This window comes from Orbilia oligospora (assembly GCF_000225545.1).
Source record: "Orbilia oligospora ATCC 24927 unplaced genomic scaffold scaffold00079, whole genome shotgun sequence".
Taxonomy (NCBI): Eukaryota; Fungi; Ascomycota; class Orbiliomycetes; order Orbiliales; family Orbiliaceae; genus Orbilia; species Orbilia oligospora.
In genome coordinates, this window is record NW_011645636.1 from 192973 (window position 1) to 212303 (window position 19331).

A 19331-nucleotide genomic window follows, 5' to 3' on the forward strand; every position below is an offset into this window, starting at 1 on the left:
TAATCCTATAGACGTGTGGGAAACAGACAACGTGAAAAACAAAAACTAGAAACCGAGAAAATCTTGGGAAAGGTACACTTAGAATTTAAATCCGAGAAACGTTGAAACCACAATAATTACGGGCCTCGTTAACTTCATAAGTACTTAAGTAGGCAGATAAAGATAGGTATATACGTATATCCCACAAAAGGTAACTGGAACCAAGAGCAAAAAACCAAGAGACCGCCACCAAGAACCGCCCAAACAATAAATAGAAAAAATAACGAGCCCAGCAATATATAACTCCGTATTACAATCTGAAGGGAACCAAGAGCAAACCACCACGCCAGCGGTAACATGCTTGTCGGAGTGTGAGAAATAATACCAGAGTTGGCTCCTTGTACTCTGATCAGACTGATCAGCTGATAATTCTATGACATGATATTATACTCCTGATCCCAGATAAACCCCATATATGGATCATATTGATTAGCGTAGCTCCATTGGTTTGATAAATCCGGTTGGACAGGCTGCTCTACGTTAACGATATTTGTGTACTGGACTTGTTCCATGCTATCCCAGGAGTTAGCAAGTGGCTGAAGTTGCTCCGAAGAGCGTGACGAGAAATCTTGAGGGGTGGAATACATTTCCACAGGTGGGCCGTGATAGTACATGGCGACACTACAATCGCAGCTCGGGGGCAAGACCGAACTCTCTTCGACAGACTTATCTGTGTACGTCTCAGTATGAACCACTTCTTGCATGTGTACCGAGTCGGAGCCCCCGCTTTCGATGTCTTCAGTTACTGTCGGTGGCGAGGAAGAGGGAGCTGTCTCTATCTCTTCGAATACGGTCGCTAACTTGGCGTGGGTGACCCCGAACCTTGTCCGGAAATACGTAGAGTAGCCCTCCCGGGCGGCGGCAATGTTGTAATCGAGTTTGTCCCGAGCTCTGATAACTGAGAAGGGCTGCTGGAACCAACTAAGGTAAGTTCCAATAGGATCGCCTTCGATTTTTGAATCTGTAATTGGGCCGATCCAATCGCCAAAGCCGTATATCTAGTAGAATATATTAGAATTGAGATGTAATTGATGACAGGCTATACCTAAACAGTGTTATCAATATGTATCCATACCTTCAATACAAACACAGATGCTTCATTCAAAGCATTAATATAGATATCTGCTACTGGGTGTTTTCGAAGAAAGTCCTCCTCCAAGCACTCCAGTATTTCAATGGCGACTTTGACGTGATGACAAGTATATTCCACATTTTGATCCAACAGATCAAGCGTCCCATCCATCTCAAGCTCTTCGATGTCCTCGGCGTCTAGGTTCAAACCCAGTGCCTTCTGGTAGTCCCGAACAGCGACAAACATCAAAGCAATATAACACTCATACCATCTAAATGAATAGATTACCGGGTCCTTCATTTCCGGATCGTCAACACTTATGTCCTGGCCGCATCTCTGTAAAATCGACCTGATTTGATTTATTTTCCTCCTGTGTAGTCGCAACCAGGGTTCTAAACTTGTTGTGAACCAAAAATCCAAGTCTACAGGTTTCCTTTGAGCATATATGTTCCATAGCCATTCTACAATCGAGGAGACACCCCTTTCCTTGTGTGGCTTGCGTCGGGGAGGTCGTGGAGGATGTCCTGCTGCCCATCTTGGGTAATCCGGTTGCCGATATCCGTTGCACTCTGCCATTTTATAAATTTTTTAAAATTGTATCGAGTCGATATCCTATATATATCGATATAGTATATACCTATACCTAGTATACCTAAGTAGTAGATATAGATATAGTATAATAATATAGCCGATAGAATAAGAAATAAGAAAAGCAGTTGGTGTTCGTGTAACCTCGAAGAGACCCAAGCCAGGTGAATGACAAGCTTGTGTAACTCTGAAGTTATCTCGAAGAAGAAAAGTCTAACGCTCTTGGTCCGGTTTAGGCAAGATGGATACTGCTCCCCTGAAATCTGTGTAACGTAGCCAAAGCTAAATACTGATATTCTAGGTTATAAGAAAGCTTCAAGCGAGATAGTTGGATGTTTAAGTAGATATGGTGGATATGGCTCTGATCAAAAGTGGTATATAAAATTTTTTCTTTCTATATAAAAATAGGATATACCTAGGATGAATAGGAAGGGGAAAAAAAGCACTAGCTCTTGATGGGAAAAGGCAGGAATGAAGGGGTTGTCGAAATGAATGCTTGGTTTTCAAGAATAACGCTTCAGCCATGCAGCTTATGTCGACCTCTTTAAGTAACCAGATAGACCGTAGCGAATACTATCCTCGTAGCTGCACAACCTGGACGGAGAGTGGTTTTAAAATTTGCGGGAAATGGCTATCACATTTTGGCTTGTTCGGTACAGCGGGTGTAGTATAGATCGGTACACATGCGTACCTGGGCTGAAGCTCCTCAGCCAAGGCCACTGCAAGTATGTACGGTGTACATATGTACTACAGTTGCAGGATTAGCATATTTTCTTGTTTTCTTACTTACTTTTTCCATTCCATTTTTTTTTTGTTTTTTCATTCTTCTGTCGGAATACAATTTGTCGTATTTTCTTATTCGGTCGTAGGGATTTGGAATGGAAATTTATGGGCTTCTTTCTAAGTTGTCAAGCACGTTGTTTTCTCATACAAAGCCAGGGAGACGGCCATCGGCCATTTTGGACGTATCAGACGTCCTTGACGCTGCAGGAAAACTGCAAAAACCCCAAAACCAGGTCAAGTCTCCGATCTCTGGACATGTTCGGCACACATACCTTTAATTTGACACCAGGGGGGGTCGAATCGCGATCTGCCGCACCGTTCTTTCAGTACTTTGTATGGATGTACCTCTACGTTGACGACCTGATACTCTGGAAAGACACTAGCGAGGGGTACTAATATTCGGGACAGAAACCAATTGGCTGCTCGGAATCATTGCATCTTGCATGTTTGCAATAGCAAACCCATCGATTGTGGGGACTCACGATCGGACCCGGGAAACAGACGGATTAAGCGCAACATCTTCTCCTTTTAATTAATAACTTTGCAATAGGATCTCAAGTCCAATGTTAACGTTGCAGAGATTCGCCGTTCGACCCGGGATCATGAACACTGAATGGCTCAAGGGAAAACTCCGCTTGGCATACTGTGCCTATTGAGAGGGTCACCAGAGCTAGATCGAGCGATGTGGCTTTCAGGCCGCCAAATTTGGAAACCAAGGTGGACGAACACCAACCATTTCGGTGGTTGATTGTGTCAATGGCGTCGTGCCCTGGTCAAAACTTGGGCCTAGAACAGGCGGCTGCTCAGATAAGCGGGACGTTTTGTGGATATTGGGCGGGGCCTTGCCCTGTTCACCCTGATCTACGGGGACGCCTCGGATGGTAAATTAGGGAATGAGGTGCACTCAGGATTCTCGCCGTCGACATCATGTGGCGGTTGCCTGTAAACAGTATCCCGTATAATCACAAACCCAACTCCTTGGAATTGGCACTGGTTGATCATCCAGGGCTCTGGTGTATCCGATTGTCAAAGAAAGGTTAGTACCCATGGTACTGGCGGCCGATTCAGATTACCAGATACCTTGTACACATTTCGTCGAGGTAAATTCTAAAAACCTATTCACGATAGAGTAATATTGGCGATAGTTAAACCCATAAATGCTTTGGTACATATACTTAAGTACGTATATATAACCCGCTCGTAAGACTCTTAAACCGGACTAGTCAGACTGTAAGCTAGGATCGACGACTCGACCGAGAATGCTCTGGGCTGTACCTCTGAACATGTTGCGAGAACTTGTCAGATGAAACTAGACACTGCCTAGCCGCCCTATATGCCAGCGGCCATAGATCCTTGCAGATAAATAGTCTTTAATCAGGTTGATAGGACTTGATTGCCTACTAACGTTAGGGCGCGGGTTCGGAGAAGTTTCCCTAGCGATATCGCTAGAGGTGGAGGCGAACTTTTTGATTTAACTTGATTAAGTTATTTCGATACGATCAAGCCATGAAATGAGGCGATATTGGCTTGAGATCGGCAATCAAAGGGAGGGACGTTCCGCCGGGACGAAATTTAAGAGCGTCTGAACTTAGCCTCAAGTTAAACATTTCCGCTACACTCAGTCGTGCCTTGTATGAGACCCACAATTTTTATTGTTTTGGGTACCGGGCTCGGATTTAGATATACAAGGATGTTGATTATATCAATCAACCCATGAGGGTTAGAGTGTGGGGATGTATACAGTGACTGAGCCGGGTAGGCATGTGCTCTGTTGCACAGTGTATTGGCGTCTCGTAATTCTGGTTTGAAGTCGTGAGGGGATCTCGCAGCAATGCAACATGCGGCGTGGAGGTGCATTCCGGTTTCACTTACCACGAGGTTGAAGGCTGCCCAATAAAATATGTCGGGCATCCTCGGACAAGCTCAAGAATCTTCTCTTGTCCGATCTATCGTAAAAGATAGGTATCCGCATATTTGGATACCTTCATTTCTCGAGACGATAGCTATGCAAGGCCAGGAATCCTGGAAGACGCCGATCAAAAGAGAGAAAGTGACCCTTTACTCTTCGGTCTCCTTTGGGTGCCTTTGCATTCTGGTGCATATGCGCATGACTGAGAATCTGTACGTGAACAGGAAACCCGAAGTGGAAGAAGAAATTTAAATAAGCGGTTCTCGAGGTTAGTTGAAACCCTGACAGATGAGTATTTTTTTTTGTATTCCAGTTCGACTAAAGTTTCTATATCCAGATCGATCATCATGCAACAAAAGCATTCAAACTGACGGGTTTCTGAAAGTACTTTGAATATCGGCTGAAGCCCTGACAGAGCGAGGCATTTCGCACAGACATGTTATTGAACTTAACACTTAAGTCCGGGAAATGGCGATTTTCGCAGGTCATCAACACTGAAGGTGGGGAAAAGATCAGAATGATCGGCTCGGGAAATACCATTGACAGATCCCATGGTCATTGCATTTTTCCTCGACTTTCTTAAAGTTCCTTTTTTTTCTTTCCTCCCTTCTTTCTTTCTTTTAGTTAGGTTCGGTGGCGTCAATGATACGGAAGAAGGAAATATGTACAGGATGTATGTGTGTATGTACGTACTTTGTATGTATGTCATGTAGATGCTAAGCCTAGTGTGCTTTGGCCCGGGCCCCCAAACGGTGATAGCAGGAGAGTTCCACCGCGAAGACCCACAAACTTAACAAAACTTCACGGGAATTCTCCGTAGATGTCTTATAAGTTCCAAACGAAACTGAATCAGAGTGTGATCAACAAAATATTTGAAATCGTGTTGCGTCGAAGATCGGATGTTGCATTTAAATTCTGGTAACCTTGTACTGGCTTAAGCCCGTGGCTGGAGATGGCCCCGATGGCGTCCCTGATGGGAGGCGATTGAGTTCGAGGCGTCGACTACCGAAGGGCCAACGGGTGCGGTGGTTGCACCACATCCACCGACCCATCTTGCGCTTTCGCTTGAGGTCTCACCTCATTTACATTCTATCGGATCTGATCTGTGTGAGTCTGAGGCTAGCTCGTTCCCAGCCTTAGTCTGGGGGCCTGTTAGCTGCTGTGTATCGGGACTAGGGTGGTGAAGTGAACGTACTATGCCCGCATGGGTAAGGAGTACTAAGTAGGAGGTATGTACATGTATACGTGCCATACAAGGGCGAACAACGTCGTCGGCAACACACCAACCTACTTGGGGAAAACACCTAACCTGAGTTAAGTAAGGACCGGCTACACTAGTTCGCCACGAACCCTTGCAGACGCCATCGAGATCCCCTTCTTTGCCCGTTCAGTCACATGGCGAGGAGCTTCAAGGCCCCGTTCGTCTCATCAGTATTGATTCAGAGCTGAACCCATCCATCCATCCGTCTTCATCCAAAAAGTATCACGGCGAGTCGCGAGGCTTCGTCCGAGTCACAACACTACATACCTAATCACTCTGCATCAACTAAAGTAGCTCCCGGCCGTTGACACCACGTTCTGATTTCCTCTTCAACAGATTGCACGCAGGCATATCGATATGATCAGTTTGATCTAGCGGTGGGCTCTAAAGCCTACATAGAAAGCGAGAGAGGGATACATATACATATATATATGTATAGAGAGAGAGAGAGAGAGAGACGAGGCACAGAGCTCTGCATACCTACCTTCGTTCTAGCAGTTGGCCAGGTTCCGCGTCCGAATCTTCCTCCAAAAGTTGATTTGACTGCTATCTCGAAGTGCTTTGAGGCCTGCCCGGAAGATAGTGAGCATCGCATCACATCACACCTCTCTCGGCGGGCCACTTAGATTAGTGCGTGTCAGTGCCGGGTGGACAATGCCAACTCGAAATATGTCACGACAGCCATTTCAGACAGCTGGTTTTGTGGAATTCCCGCCTCCACCTCTACCACCTGTCCCTTCAACTCCCACCATTGCGTCCAACCGCCAATTCACTGGCCTCACGATGCCGTCTGGTCTTCATCCCACAGCTCGCAGAGGCACACCTTCTGCAGGGGCACCTTCCGACCAACCCTCAGATGTTAGATACACCGTGTACCTGAGATTACCATTTCCAAGAAATGGATTTGTCGACCCCCCACCAGTAAGCTAACCCTCAACGATGCATGATAGCCTATCTTTGTACCCACGCCATGCCATTTCTCCCATTTTTGGGACAAAAGTCCCTCGTGGACAAATTCCAAGGGATGTCTACTTGTACATCTGGCTTTATGGGCTTATATTGTTATCCCTCTTTTTCTTTTTCTTTTTTCCGCTCTCTTCCTTTCTAACCCTCTGGCTCTGCAGGTAGACTGGGATGCTTCTAAAGAGCGCAGCTTGTGGAAAGTTATTTCGAAACATAGAAATAGCGAATTAGATTGTAAGACTCTACCCTGTTTTTTCCTTCATATATGCGAGGATCTGAGGGGATGCTAACTGCATTCGCAAATGCAAGGGAATCTATTGTAAGAAGCCATATTCCGTTTCCCGTGCCTTCAATATACTTCGCATATGGAGGCAATATCAAAAACATATTTTTTGAGTGCCAACCAATTGTTGGCTTGACTAATGCCATTTTCTGTCTTCTAAGAGCGGAGCATTTCAATGTATCCGCACCATTCCTTCTACAACAAGTTGCATGGCTGTATGAAAGAGAGCTTTCCCAGGTGAGGGCTCAGCTACGGCGGGTTGGGACTGTGGGGACTCCTCTGAACACACCAGGAACCCCACAGCCCGGGCCTACTGGGCAGAGAATCATTTCTGGAAGTGGTATGTTAACTTTCAAAGTTCTACAATGTTTGGGATACGTCTAAAATGCGAGTGTATGGCTAGAATTATCAAGGCCAAACTCTGCAATTGCTAGTCGGCCGCTGGGTACACCGATGAGTCGTACATCGTCACGGAATGTCTTGCAGCCGCCTGTGTCTCCAAATTCTCAAGGTAAGGGCAACATCAGACAAAAAGTCGCCACTTCCCGACTGCTCACGAGATGACTATAGACAAGGCAGCAACAGCCCCTCCCCCTCTATCTACCACTACCGCAACCCCCATGTCTCGGACTGCATCGGCCTCTACCACTCGTGCCCCTCTGGGTCAATCCTCTCAGTATCTCCCGGCCACTCCCACAATAGGAAACATAGACACTCTATCACAGCAATCTCGTAGGGGTCCACAAACGAGCGCAGGAAATGCTACGGCAACCTCGCCGACCACCTTGCGTCGTTCTCCTTCCGCTTCATCGACATCATCATCATCCGGGTCTTCTGACAATTCATCCTCTGCAGATCACGATGGATTGTTGGGCAAGAGACGGAATTTCCGAAAATTTGGCACTGCCAGTAGAATTGCTCGGCCTCCTCAAGATGAGGCGGAAGAAGAAGAAAGCCCTGCATTCCTGCCATGGACCGAGGGTGCAGGCGATGGTGCCAACTCTGCACCTGCAGAAGGGGCCCAAACGACAGTAACCGGTCCACCCACGAGTAAACAGCGTAGGCCTCGCGCCCCCGCTGGGGGATACGAGCCGGATCGCGGCCAGAACACATCTGGTGGAACCATCCGACGGGGTTTGCAGCAAATTAACATACAACCGTACAGCAACGTCTCAGATAGTGGAGCTTCGACCCCAGCGAGCCAATCCAGCCCTCGTCGCCAGGTATCTAATAGACATCACGGCGCTCAGAGTAGCCCGAGTATGGGAAGCTCCTTCAGTGACCTTAGTGGTGAGTCTCCATCCAAATTTTTTTATAGTAGTATGTCTTGTGTTCGTCTGTCCTTTTTTTTCCCGCATGATGCTTTCAAGTGAATTTCCATGATACAACATCGTGGAAGTGAACTTCATATCAGAAGCTCTCTAAGACCTTTGCTTGTCTTCTTCTTCTCCTTCTCATTCTCATTCTTCATTCTCGCATCCCGTTTCTACCTTTAAACCGACCCTCCGCTAAGAGAAATACCCTGCGTGCGCTTAAAAAAAATCCGAAGACTTTTACTAAACCAAATACCCTCAACCTTACTCTCTTTTTCTACGACAGACGCCAGTGTGACACAATCTGCTCTGGAAGACCAGTTCTTGTCCGCGGTAGGCGCCGGAGGTAGCATTGTGAGTAGGATGTCCAGCATCAGCCAGGCGTTCCGTGGACGGCAGCAGCAGCATTGAATACTTGCGTTCGTATGTGAGTGCATTCCTTATTCAGGATTTCTTGTTTGGGAGCAGGGCAGCGGAGGAATCGGAGTGTTAGGATATTCGGAGTTTCCGGCATGGGTGCCTTTCATAAGCTTTTTTTTTTTTTTTGGATGGGACACTGGTGTTTTCCACGGCTTTCCTTTTGGAATACTCCCGTTTCGTACTTTATCATAGGACAAATTGAAGGTCTGGCCATCGACGTCGACTCCACGAACATTCTCCCTGTGCCTCAAACGGGGCCTATGATTTATTTAACAATTGGTGAAAAGAAAGTCACACAGCAGCATGTTAGTAAATTGTAAAATAATATAATACATATATACATAGCTTCAATATCATGGGTACCTAGATGTCGATAGCCTTTTGGATAATACCCTTCCCTGCTTCTCATTAGCTTCAATCTATTTTTCACAATAGATTCAAACGATCCGGGGCCTTCTCCAATCCGTGAACCCGGTCAATATATAATATCCCGAACGAAAAGGAAAGGATATCATCTCCCAGCGGCAGCGGCAGCAGCAGTAGCAGCCCTATCCGCTTCCTTCCTATCCTTCCTAGCCAGCACACTAGCAATCCATTCCTCCATCTCCTCCTCAACGTCCATTTCACTCATCCTACCTTCGGTACCATATTTACTCCTCAACAGCCTCCTCATCTCATCCACATTGACCACATCGGCGACATACATCCCCGCACCCACGGTCATCATTCCGACGCTAAAGACGCCCAAAGAAGCGATGTTCAATGCTTCGAATGCATCTATACCGGTATTGAAGTTCAATTCTGAAGCACGGGTGTTGGGTGTATAGTACTTTGGAACGGTAGCGAGGTATCTACGACGGGTTGAACGGCGGGCGACGGCCATGGAGAGGAGGAGGAAACCGGCGCCACCGAAGTAGAGGGTTAGTTGTTTTCGGGCTCGTTGGAAAGGTGTGAAGGTTGGGTCTCTGTGGTCGGTTGGGAGGGGTTGTGATTGGGACTGTGATTGTGATTGTGATTGTGATTGTGATTCTGGTTCAGATTTTGTGATTCGAAGGGCTTCTGTTGGTAGGGATTGAGATTGTGGTTGAATTGGTGGAGAGGTCGGTTTTGAAGACCAGAAAGACCAGCTTGATGGCCAGAGACCCATCTTTGCGGTGTCTTGTTTTTCTTCTTCTTCTTTTTATTCCTTTTAAGAAGAGAGGGGAGCCACTGCTGGTGTGCAGGGCAGAAGAGTTCCTTGAAGGGTTTTGAGGGTTTTGAAGATGGAAGTTTTGGTTCAATTAGTTACTTAAGCTACTAATGGAAGAGAAACTCCAACGAAACAACAAATTCGGATTTCAACATCTCTTTTATCAATGCAAAGCTAGCTCATCTCATCTCATCCCACGTACCAGAACCACCTACTAGCTAAGATTTATACTATACAGCTCCAAAAAAGAATCATCATCACATCAAAACCTATAGAAACATTCTCTCAAAGCACAGGGAAAAGAAGAATGGCCATCCACCCATCATCCGTTCAAAACCCTGCCTACGATGGCGATTACTACGACACCTCCACCCCACATCCCTCAAGCACTCTCCATCTAGCCTCAAAACACACAACAGAAGGCTACCGCGACGGTATCACCGCTTCAAAACAGCAATTCATCCAAGAAGGTTTCGACGAGGGGTACATTCTCGGAGCAGCTCTAGGTCTCAAAGTCGGTGAATTACTCGGTACTCTCGAGGGGATCGTGGGGACTATATATGGACTACTCAACTCGTTGGATAAGAATCAGAAGAAAGATGTTGATTCAAAGAGCAGCGAGGATAGAGAGGTACTCAAAGAACAGCTGAGGAGACAGAAGAAGGTCAGGGAGACTGCAAAGCAAGAGTTGGCTTTGGAAAAGGTGTTTGGGAAGGATTATTTCGGTGAAGATGGGGTTTGGAAGTGGACTGCTGAAGAGGAGGATGGGGAGATGACGTTTGATGATATTGTACTACAACATCCCTTGATAGTAAAGTGGAGAGATATCGCGAAGAAGCAGGCTGAGGAGCTTGGATTGGATATCAAGGATGATGTTGAAGCTCAGGAGGAAGGGAGCGCCGACGACGATAGCTGAGGTTATCAATATCTTTTTTGAATATCCCACAGACCCGAATAGAGGCAGCTGGCCGGTATGCTCGAATTGTTCGAGTGACCTATACTATAAATCGATTAATCTTTCTACGGGTAAGTTTCTCTGATCCACCCACCCACACTTTACAATACCGGGGGGGCTATAGCTTACGATTCATGAGTCCAACAGTTAACTAGACGTATACTTTACGTTTTCTGAGATATCAAATTAATTTGCCATAGCAAAGAGCCATAAATGAGAACAAGATGCAACATCCAAAGTCATATTCCGATCATGCATATGGAAGAAATGAAAAAAAAAACCCCCTATCATTTCTCGTCTCTTATATATATACGAATCATACATACTTATACATTAATTGAAAATAAAGTCGAACCTTCGTAAGAAAAGGAAATTGTAAATAAAAAGGCATCCATAGCATACAATCTATGAAGGAGAAATAGGAAGAGGGAGAAGAATAGGGAAAAAATCACTCGCAGCCGGCCAAAGAGATTTCGAAGAGAGAGAGAGAGAGAAAGGAAAAGAGAGAAAACGAGACGAGACACTCTATCCATGCACCGTTGGTTAGACACTTAAGAGAAGCCAAAGAAACAAAAACATGAAATGCCAAAAAGTTGTTCCCAACCCAACCTGAAGCTCGAATTTTGTTTGTAACTTTGTTAGATTTTTAGTTCGCCTAGTTTATGAATAGATGGCTTCCAACATGTAAATGAACCCGAAGACCAAGAATGCAATGGCGCCTCCAAGGGTGACTATAGCACACACAAAATACCTCATGTTAGATATACCACTGTCAAGCAACGAGGAAGTGGTGGGGGAAAGGGAACTTACCGTTGCGAACGCTGATTTTCTCAGCCAAAAACTTTCCTCCAATAACCGCGCCAGCCGTGCAGCATCCGTGGCCAACAATAGCACCAAGGACAACAAACCAATAATCCTGACCGGCAGCCATAGCAATCGTAGCGATCTGGCTGCGGTCTCCCCACTCGCCCAAGAAAGTCATGACGAAAGTCTGAACCCAAGCGGGACTCAGAAGCAAAGCTGCGAGGTTCTGGACACCGTCGGCAACAACTTTGATATTGTTTCCGGATCCATTTCGCTTATCATAACTTTCGTCATCGCTGTCGTCAGAGATTGTGGGGGAGTTAGACCTCCTCAGAGGATTTCTCTTCTGGGATCTGGGCGGGACGATGCCCTCTTCCATCATGGAAGCGTTGGAACCGGTTCTACCCCTTGCCTCCTGTTCTTTCTCCTGTAGTTCCTGCTCAACCTCCCTCATCTCCTCCTGCACCCCTGCAGTCCCCTTCTCCATCTTCAGCCCGTCTATCAGCATCCTGACTCCAAAAATAAAGAACAGCCCGGAGGCGAGCCAGTTCGTGAATCTTTTAGGCAGCAGTGTCGGTACCGCGTGGCCTAAGACGGCGGAAAGTACCGTCATGACGACAAGGGAGCTAAATGCTGCACTGAAAACCAAGGTCCTGGAGTGCTTCATCGCCATAAGGGCGGCGATGAGAAAAGTTTTGTCACCAATCTCGGAAAAGATGATCATTAGGAAGGAGAGCGTGAAGGAGTGGGTCGGGGAGATGAGGGTTTCCTTGTCGTCGATGAGATTGCCGATGTGGTCGGAGTTGAGTGGTAGTTCAGATTCATCGAGGCGACCGTTGGCTTCCTCAGAGGAAGTCGTGGGACCTGTGTCTACGGAGGAGCTCGAATGCTGTACCTTATAATAAAATAGTAAAGAAGTAAAGAGTTAGCACCACATCATTGTTGAAGTCTTGCGGGTCTCGTGCCCATTGTACCTTTCCATCAGAAGGGGTCTCATCGACCACGGTTTTGATGGTCTTCCGTGTGATGGGGATATCATCGTCATCTCCAATCTCAGAACGGGTGACTTTGGGAACAAGGCTGATTGGAGGAGGCCGTGGAGGTAACGGATCCGGTTCCTTGATTTCCTTGTCGCCTTTGATGGTCGCGAAGACGAGATTGTGGGATGCGAGGGCGGACAGCAACACCAACGACAAGCCGAGTCGCGGGAATAACTGCCGTAGAATCATGATCGGCCGATATGTGAAGTTTGGGTATCTACGGTCAATAACAGGAATAAAGGCACCTGACGGGGAGACAGGCTGGAAGTTTTGAAGTTCGAAGTTCGAAAAAAGTATTCTGGATTTAGCTGGAGTGAGCTGGTTTGAAAAGGAGAGGAGCTGGATCGAGCAACCGAACAGAAAAGCCAACAAAGCCGTTCGCTCGACTACAACGGTTCTAAACTCTTGAAAGGAGCAGGAACACCCAGTTCGAGGCAGGGACAGCAGTAGTGGCCAGAATTAAACACCAGAACACGCAAGGATTGCTCGATAACTATAGGAATCCAAATTAATGTTGAGAAATCCAAATTGCTATTTTTGTGAGGCTTGAAACGGCCTGGTTTCCAAATTGTTTCCGCACCGCGATATGATACCGGGTATACTACCGATACCACCCAACGGGCCCATGCAATTACATGCATGGCGATTGGTCCATGCATCGGCGGCATTTAACGTTATATAGACAAGTGAGAAGTGATATGAAAGTATGTACAACGAAAGAAGAGAAAAGAACATCAATAGATGACAATTTGATTAGAAAGCAGTATCGTTAAGTCGAGGGTATAATAGTGGCCTGGCAATAAAAGGATACGGGTTTTTTTTTGTAACGTCGAAATAAAATATATAAAAAAAAACCTCGAAAACGCCTGGTCCACCTATCAACAGTAAAACGCCAAAAACCAGTAACGTCCAAGGCTAAATAACGAATGAAAGGGAGAAATAAAAAATGGGAAAGCGGGGAGTGGATATGTTATCTTCGCCTCGCAAGATAAGCAAGTGTAGTTTATGAATTTAGGGTTGTGATAGAAGCCAATGGCGAAGAGCACGAATGGCTGATTGTAAGGGTGAGCGATGCTTATCTCGACCGATGTAGACGGGTCGCTCGAAGTTTGCCTTTCTTATACTGTAGACCGGCTTTCTCAAGCTTGCCCATCATTTTTTGATCGAAAGTGACATGCTCAAAATTGAGTGGTAGTGTTTTCCCTAGCCTTGAAAACGCCATCACATGTTAGCAATTTCCCGTGAAATGAATTGTAGTACTACCTCAATACTTACTTCAGATACTCGTACTTCAGATTGCGGGCCTTGTCTTTGAGTTGTCCACCATCGCGAGATCCGGCGAAATAACTCTAGATAATGTGCTAGTCAGTTGAAATTCATTGGTTATAATAGTGCAGGAAAGAAGCTTACAGCTCCAATCGTAGCCCAGGAAATCCCAATCTCTCCAATAGCCTTTATTAAAGTTTCGACTTCATCGTCTGTCCAGCGGTTCCGGGGTTTGGGGGGGACAAAATGTACAAGAGGCCTTCCATGGTCTTCCGGGGTTTCACTTCTTTTCCTTCGAGGAGGATCTAATGGGTTTTCCCGAGAGGAACGACGTGGAGATGGTGGTGGAGAACGCCGTCGTTCAGGACGAGAAGCTCCTTTCTCGGGTTCAAATCTTCTTGCCCTGTGTTTGATTACTATATCTCCATAGCGTACTTTCTTTCGCATCCCGGCATTCTTGCTGTTAGTAGTATATTCATCCGACGACTGGTATTCATCATCTGATGGAGAACGGGCGCGCTTTTTCGTCTTCGAGGGACCAGGAGGATGAGGGACAGTGAGGCCGACGCTGTCTTCTTCTTCTTCTTCTTCTACCGGTTCTTCTTCCGGTTCTTCTTCCGGTTCTTCTTCCGGTTCTTCTTCCGGTTCTCCTACTAGTTCTTCTTGTTCTTCTTCTGCTCCTCCTCTTCCCTCTTCCCCCGAAAGATACGGATCTTGTTCCCCTTCTTCATTGACAGAAGCGGTTTCAACTACAGGTCGCGAAGGGCCTGGACTGATTGAAGCATCATTATCATCGCTGAAGTTGACGGCTGTCCTGGTCTCTTGGCTTTGGTTGAAGCGCCCCTTCTTGATCTCTTCACGAGGAGGTGGCTTGGTATTTTCCTTCTCCTCTTGTCGCGCGGCTTTGGCTAGAGACTTGTTAATATCAAACCCTAGACCGGATCCCCCACCAAAAGTTGATGGCGCGCTACGTCGAACTCTGCTTTTGTCTTGGGACGCTGACGGTTGTGGTTGGGATGATGTTGGCAATGTTAACCCCGTAGAAGAACGAAAAGTCGGTTTCCCGGCTGCTCTCGTGGACTCCTTCACTTTGATCAATCTACTTCTAGTAGCCGAATCACTAATAGAACACATCGTTAGGCTCATCTCTTTTGTCAAAAATATTACCAGGGAGTGTTCGGGTTGGTCCATACAGGAGTTTTGAGCTCGACGTAGCTCGCAGCCCGGTTTGGGAAGGCTCTTCTAATATTTCCTTTTCTACAACTGATGTACCTGTCGTTCGTCGTGATGGATGGATCATGGATGGTGATCGTGACCCCGGATTATCTTCAGGTTGTGGCTCCATCATGCAATGCTCAAAGTTATCATGGAAGTTTTCGAAATCCTGAGCGAGTTGCTTTGAAGCCTCTCGGACCAAACCAATCGAAGGCCTCGACTGAGAAATATGGTCACACGCCTGCTCGAGCCATTCCAAATATTTGTGCTGAAAGTCTTCGTAGGGGTACCTCTTAGTTAACCCGTCGAAGTCTGCAGTAGGAACGCCTTCCACGTTCTCGGTGTAAGTTCTAAGCAGAGTGATATGATCCATAAGATCCTTCCGGAAAGTTTCTTTAAGCCCCTCCGCACTACCATCTTCTGAACTCCACCCTGTAAGCTTTTCTTCCTTTAGTTTCTGCTTGAAGACGGAGGTCCGCTCGAAGGGCAGGTTTTCTGGCGGCATATTGACGCAGAAGACACCTAAAAGAATTTGGTCGGGCCAATTGGTGGTTCCTTCTTCACGAACCTCGTGCTGCATGCCTATACCGCGGATGTATAGTTGTGTGCGTAGCTCTTTCACGAGCTCAAAGTTTGCAGCATCGTGAACACCGTCAAAACAGTCAGCGAGAACAAGGGCCCTACTCCAAGATCCGAGAGAAAAATAGGTCGGAGGATTGGGGTGTAAAGCCATAACAGAAAAAGCGGCCAAGTTGGCCTTTCGAAGGATTGGATCAAAGATTTTATCGAGACCATTTTCGTACTTGTCAATCTCAAATATAGAGGCGATTCTGCGAGGATTGATAAGGCGATCCTCGGAGGGAACATAGAAGGCCATAACCTCTCCCAGGGTTTCCGAGTCCAAACGGCTCCCATCGGTATTGTTGAGGAAGTAGTTGAGGACATTGGTAGCAGCATCATCCAGGTATTCGATATTGGCCAATAGCAAGGAGGGATCAGGGCGACACTGAGAGGATTTACCATCATCATAAGTCGACGTCCCATCATCGCCATTTTCCTTAAAGTGGCCAGCATCGTTGCTTCCTTCCTCTTCTTGACTACCACTTCCCTGACTGCCTTCTTGGGTATTGTAGTCGGCTTGAAGATTTATATCTATTGATATCCACAGATAAGCTTCAGAAACGTGGTAACTTGTCATTTAAGTAGCCATACCTTCTCCCTTCCCTTCCCTAGCCTCTTCATTTTCTTCATCTTCACCTTCACCTTCACCTTCATCTTCACCTTCACCTTCACCTTCACCTTCACCTTCACCTTCACCTTCACCTTCACCTTCACCTTCACCTTCATCTTCACCTTCACCTTCATCTTCATCTTCTTCGGCTCCGTTTTCTAATTGTTGTAAACGCGCCTCGACTTCTCCATCGACTTCTCCATCGACTTCTCCATCGACTTCTCCATCGACTTCTCCATCGACCTCTCCCTCGACCTCCTCCTCCTCCTCCTTTCCCTCCTCATTCTCCTGCTCTTCTTCTTCCTCAGTATCGTCGATGACAAGCAATTCCTTAGGAGGTGGTGGAGGCGGACTTCGTTGAAGTCTAGTTCTGGTAGCAGTAGGAGAACCTCTGGGAATCTCAGGCGATGGCAGCTTCTGGTAACCAGCTTTTCGAGCCATCGTCAAAGCATCGGTAGATAAGTTCTAATTTTAATTTTATTCCGTATATAGAAGGAGGAATGCGGTATGCAGGGGGGGGTGTAGTGTATTAGTGGTGACGGTAGTGGCGGTGGAAAGCAACTGTTGATTTGATGTGATCTGATTGATATTGTTGATGATTTGATCGAAATCAGGTGGGATGAAATGATGGCGGAAAGAGGGTTAGGTTTTTGGGGTCTGGCAGAAGTAGGTTTAGTTAGGGTGGGAAATAAACAAAAAACAACGCGCTTTCATCCAGTTTCGGTTGCTGCGACCGACCGACCGAGCTGGAGCTTCAGTGTTCAGTAACCGGATGCATCATCAATTATGACGCCAAACAGGGATATGATCATCGTGATAAGATAATCATCAAAACCACCATCTCGCTCAATTGCAAGGCTACCCTCTACGTGCCAGTAGCTACGATGTCCTGTTAACGTAATTAGCTTACCCTCTGCCTGCACCTGTTTTAATAATTAAGTACATATCATATCCAGCTAAGATAAAAGATATAACTACTAGTATAACTGACTGCTCCAAGACAATCAAACTGGTACAAACAGACGCCAAGCCATCGGTCGGATTCGAGAACCCTGACCCTGCATGGCCTTGCATCTCTGCACAGCTACACCCTGACAATCCACAGCACTAGTCTAGCTGCTCTGACCGTTGGTCCAAAATTTAAAAAAAACAACTCCAACATGCCATGCCGTACTTCCTTCTCTTCCTTCTAGACTCTCTATCAAAGGCTGGGGTAAATTCATAAAATCCATTCTAGTCGGGAAGCTCATACATGTGTGTATGTACTTACTACTTAGTTACATACATGTACACTTAGGTTTGCCTTCCCTCTCCTTCTTTCACCTCCTTCCCCCATGATCACTTCCATATTTCTTCTTCTTCTTCTTCTTCTTCTTTTTTCTAAAACAAAATAGTCTTTGACTCTTAACCTTCTTACTAACACCTTCGATAGAATAACTCGGTTACCACTTCAACATAATCGAATCCAATTAGAAATAATCTCAAACCACAATGACCGTCTCCGACGACGACACCGACCATGACCTCCTCGACTTTATGCGCAAAGCCATGGGTCTAACCGCCAACCCCACCACTTCCAAACCCGAACCGGACACGGGCGTCCTCAAAAGTGCCGAATACATCTACGACAACGCCATAGATGTTGCTCTGGACATGCGATCCTGCAAAGAAGCCGCCGAAACAATAATAAAATGCATGGAAGCAGAAAACTTTGGAACCCAAACGTGGGATTCTCATATCCTTCACCCTCACACTAAGGATGAAGAACAAGTGGACTTTATATTTGTTATGGATTTGCTCAATTTCTCGTTTTGGGCCGATGATCCGAAGAAACCGTTTGTGGTGGAGTATAATGGAAGGAATGAGGATGGGTATTGGAGTTTGGTGGCTTCGTTGAGGAGAGCTTTGGATGAGGGGATACCGATTACTAGTCCTTATTTCTGGGTGGATAGGACGGTCTGTACGGATGCACTCCTCGAACGTTTATTCAGACCGTCAACGGGGACACAGATCCCGATGTTGGCGGAAAGGATAGAATGTCTCCGTGAAGCGGGAGAGATACTATGCGAGCAATTCAACGGTTCGTTCGTCAATTGCATCAAAGAAGCAGACGGATCCGCAGCCGCTCTCGTCAACCTCGTAGTCGACGAATTCCCCTGCTTCAGAGACGAAACGACCTTCCAAGGCCGTCAAGTAAACTTCTACAAGCGAGCTCAAATCCTCGTAGCCGGTAAAGCTTTAACTCAACTTCCCCCTCCACATTTATAGAACTAGTACTAATTAATGTCAAAAAAAAAAAAATAGACATCTGGGCCTCCTTCAACGGTACCTCCCACGGCACCTTCCACGACATCAACAAAATCACCATGTTCGCCGACTACCGTATCCCCCAAATCCTACATACCCTGGGCTGTCTAATGTACTCCCCACCTCTCGAACACACCATCAAAGACCGAAAACCCATTGCCTCGGGTTCTAGATACGAAACCGAAATAAGAGGATGTACGATCCATTGCGTCGAGTTGATACGTAGGGAGATTGTGAAGAAACATCCGGAGGCGAAAGTTAATGCCATTCTTATTGATTTCTTCTTGTATGATACGGCGAAGGAGTGGGAGGTTCAGGGGAAGGAAATGATTCCTACGCATAGGACGAGGAGTATTTGGTATTAATGGTTTTTTTCTTTTATGAATTTTATGAGATAGACCTTGTTGGGCCTTTAGATTTGATGATCGATTGCTATTTTTATTTTTATTTTTTAGCATGTAATGATATCCAATGCGAATGAAATATCCTTCTTCTCCTTTTAGCAAAGTATTCTTTATTCATTCGACCCCGCTGGCTTAAGAAGTACAGTACTTAGGCATAAGACCTGCCAAAGGTTACATGATAATAGAAAACTGCTTTCCTCCCACCGGTGTTGTAGTATATTGTATAAAAAGTTCCGAAAAGAAAAGACCCCCAAAAAAGATTTAAGAAGAAACAGCTCTCCAGATGCAC

At 46.2% G+C, this 19331-nt stretch overlaps 7 protein-coding genes across 7 annotated transcripts; 3 read left to right on the forward strand and 4 right to left on the reverse strand.

The window, feature by feature from the left end:
- Nucleotides 1–410: 410 nt before the first annotated feature.
- On the reverse strand, nucleotides 411–1687 carry AOL_s00079g70 (uncharacterized protein; the record flags this gene model as incomplete). Its single annotated transcript, XM_011123945.1, has 2 exons — nucleotides 411–1037; nucleotides 1115–1687. 2 exons carry the CDS (start codon nucleotides 1685–1687, stop codon nucleotides 411–413), a joined length of 1200 nt encoding a protein of 399 aa, XP_011122247.1.
- A 5771-nt stretch (nucleotides 1688–7458) lies between these two features.
- AOL_s00079g71 (uncharacterized protein) lies at nucleotides 7459–8622 on the forward strand (the record flags this gene model as incomplete). Its single annotated transcript, XM_011123946.1, has 2 exons — nucleotides 7459–8188; nucleotides 8498–8622. The coding sequence occupies 2 exons, from the start codon at nucleotides 7459–7461 to the stop codon at nucleotides 8620–8622; spliced, it is 855 nt and encodes a 284-aa protein (XP_011122248.1).
- A 520-nt stretch (nucleotides 8623–9142) lies between these two features.
- Nucleotides 9143–9778, reverse strand: AOL_s00079g72 (uncharacterized protein; the record flags this gene model as incomplete). Its single annotated transcript, XM_011123947.1, has 1 exon — nucleotides 9143–9778. One exon carries the CDS (start codon nucleotides 9776–9778, stop codon nucleotides 9143–9145), a length of 636 nt encoding a protein of 211 aa, XP_011122249.1.
- Nucleotides 9779–10127: 349 nt separating this feature from the next.
- AOL_s00079g73 (uncharacterized protein) lies at nucleotides 10128–10736 on the forward strand (the record flags this gene model as incomplete). The annotated part of the gene is made up of 1 exon (XM_011123948.1): nucleotides 10128–10736. One exon carries the CDS (start codon nucleotides 10128–10130, stop codon nucleotides 10734–10736), a length of 609 nt encoding a protein of 202 aa, XP_011122250.1.
- A 699-nt stretch (nucleotides 10737–11435) lies between these two features.
- Nucleotides 11436–12808, reverse strand: AOL_s00079g74 (uncharacterized protein; the record flags this gene model as incomplete). The annotated part of the gene is made up of 3 exons (XM_011123949.1): nucleotides 11436–11506; nucleotides 11586–12474; nucleotides 12512–12808. 3 exons carry the CDS (start codon nucleotides 12806–12808, stop codon nucleotides 11436–11438), a joined length of 1257 nt encoding a protein of 418 aa, XP_011122251.1.
- Nucleotides 12809–13694: 886 nt separating this feature from the next.
- Nucleotides 13695–16772, reverse strand: AOL_s00079g75 (uncharacterized protein; the record flags this gene model as incomplete). The annotated part of the gene is made up of 5 exons (XM_011123950.1): nucleotides 13695–13827; nucleotides 13895–13968; nucleotides 14030–15005; nucleotides 15079–16252; nucleotides 16313–16772. The coding sequence occupies 5 exons, from the start codon at nucleotides 16770–16772 to the stop codon at nucleotides 13695–13697; spliced, it is 2817 nt and encodes a 938-aa protein (XP_011122252.1).
- A 1050-nt stretch (nucleotides 16773–17822) lies between these two features.
- On the forward strand, nucleotides 17823–19003 carry AOL_s00079g76 (uncharacterized protein; the record flags this gene model as incomplete). Its single annotated transcript, XM_011123951.1, has 2 exons — nucleotides 17823–18561; nucleotides 18636–19003. 2 exons carry the CDS (start codon nucleotides 17823–17825, stop codon nucleotides 19001–19003), a joined length of 1107 nt encoding a protein of 368 aa, XP_011122253.1.
- Between the last annotated feature and the right edge of the window lie 328 nt (nucleotides 19004–19331).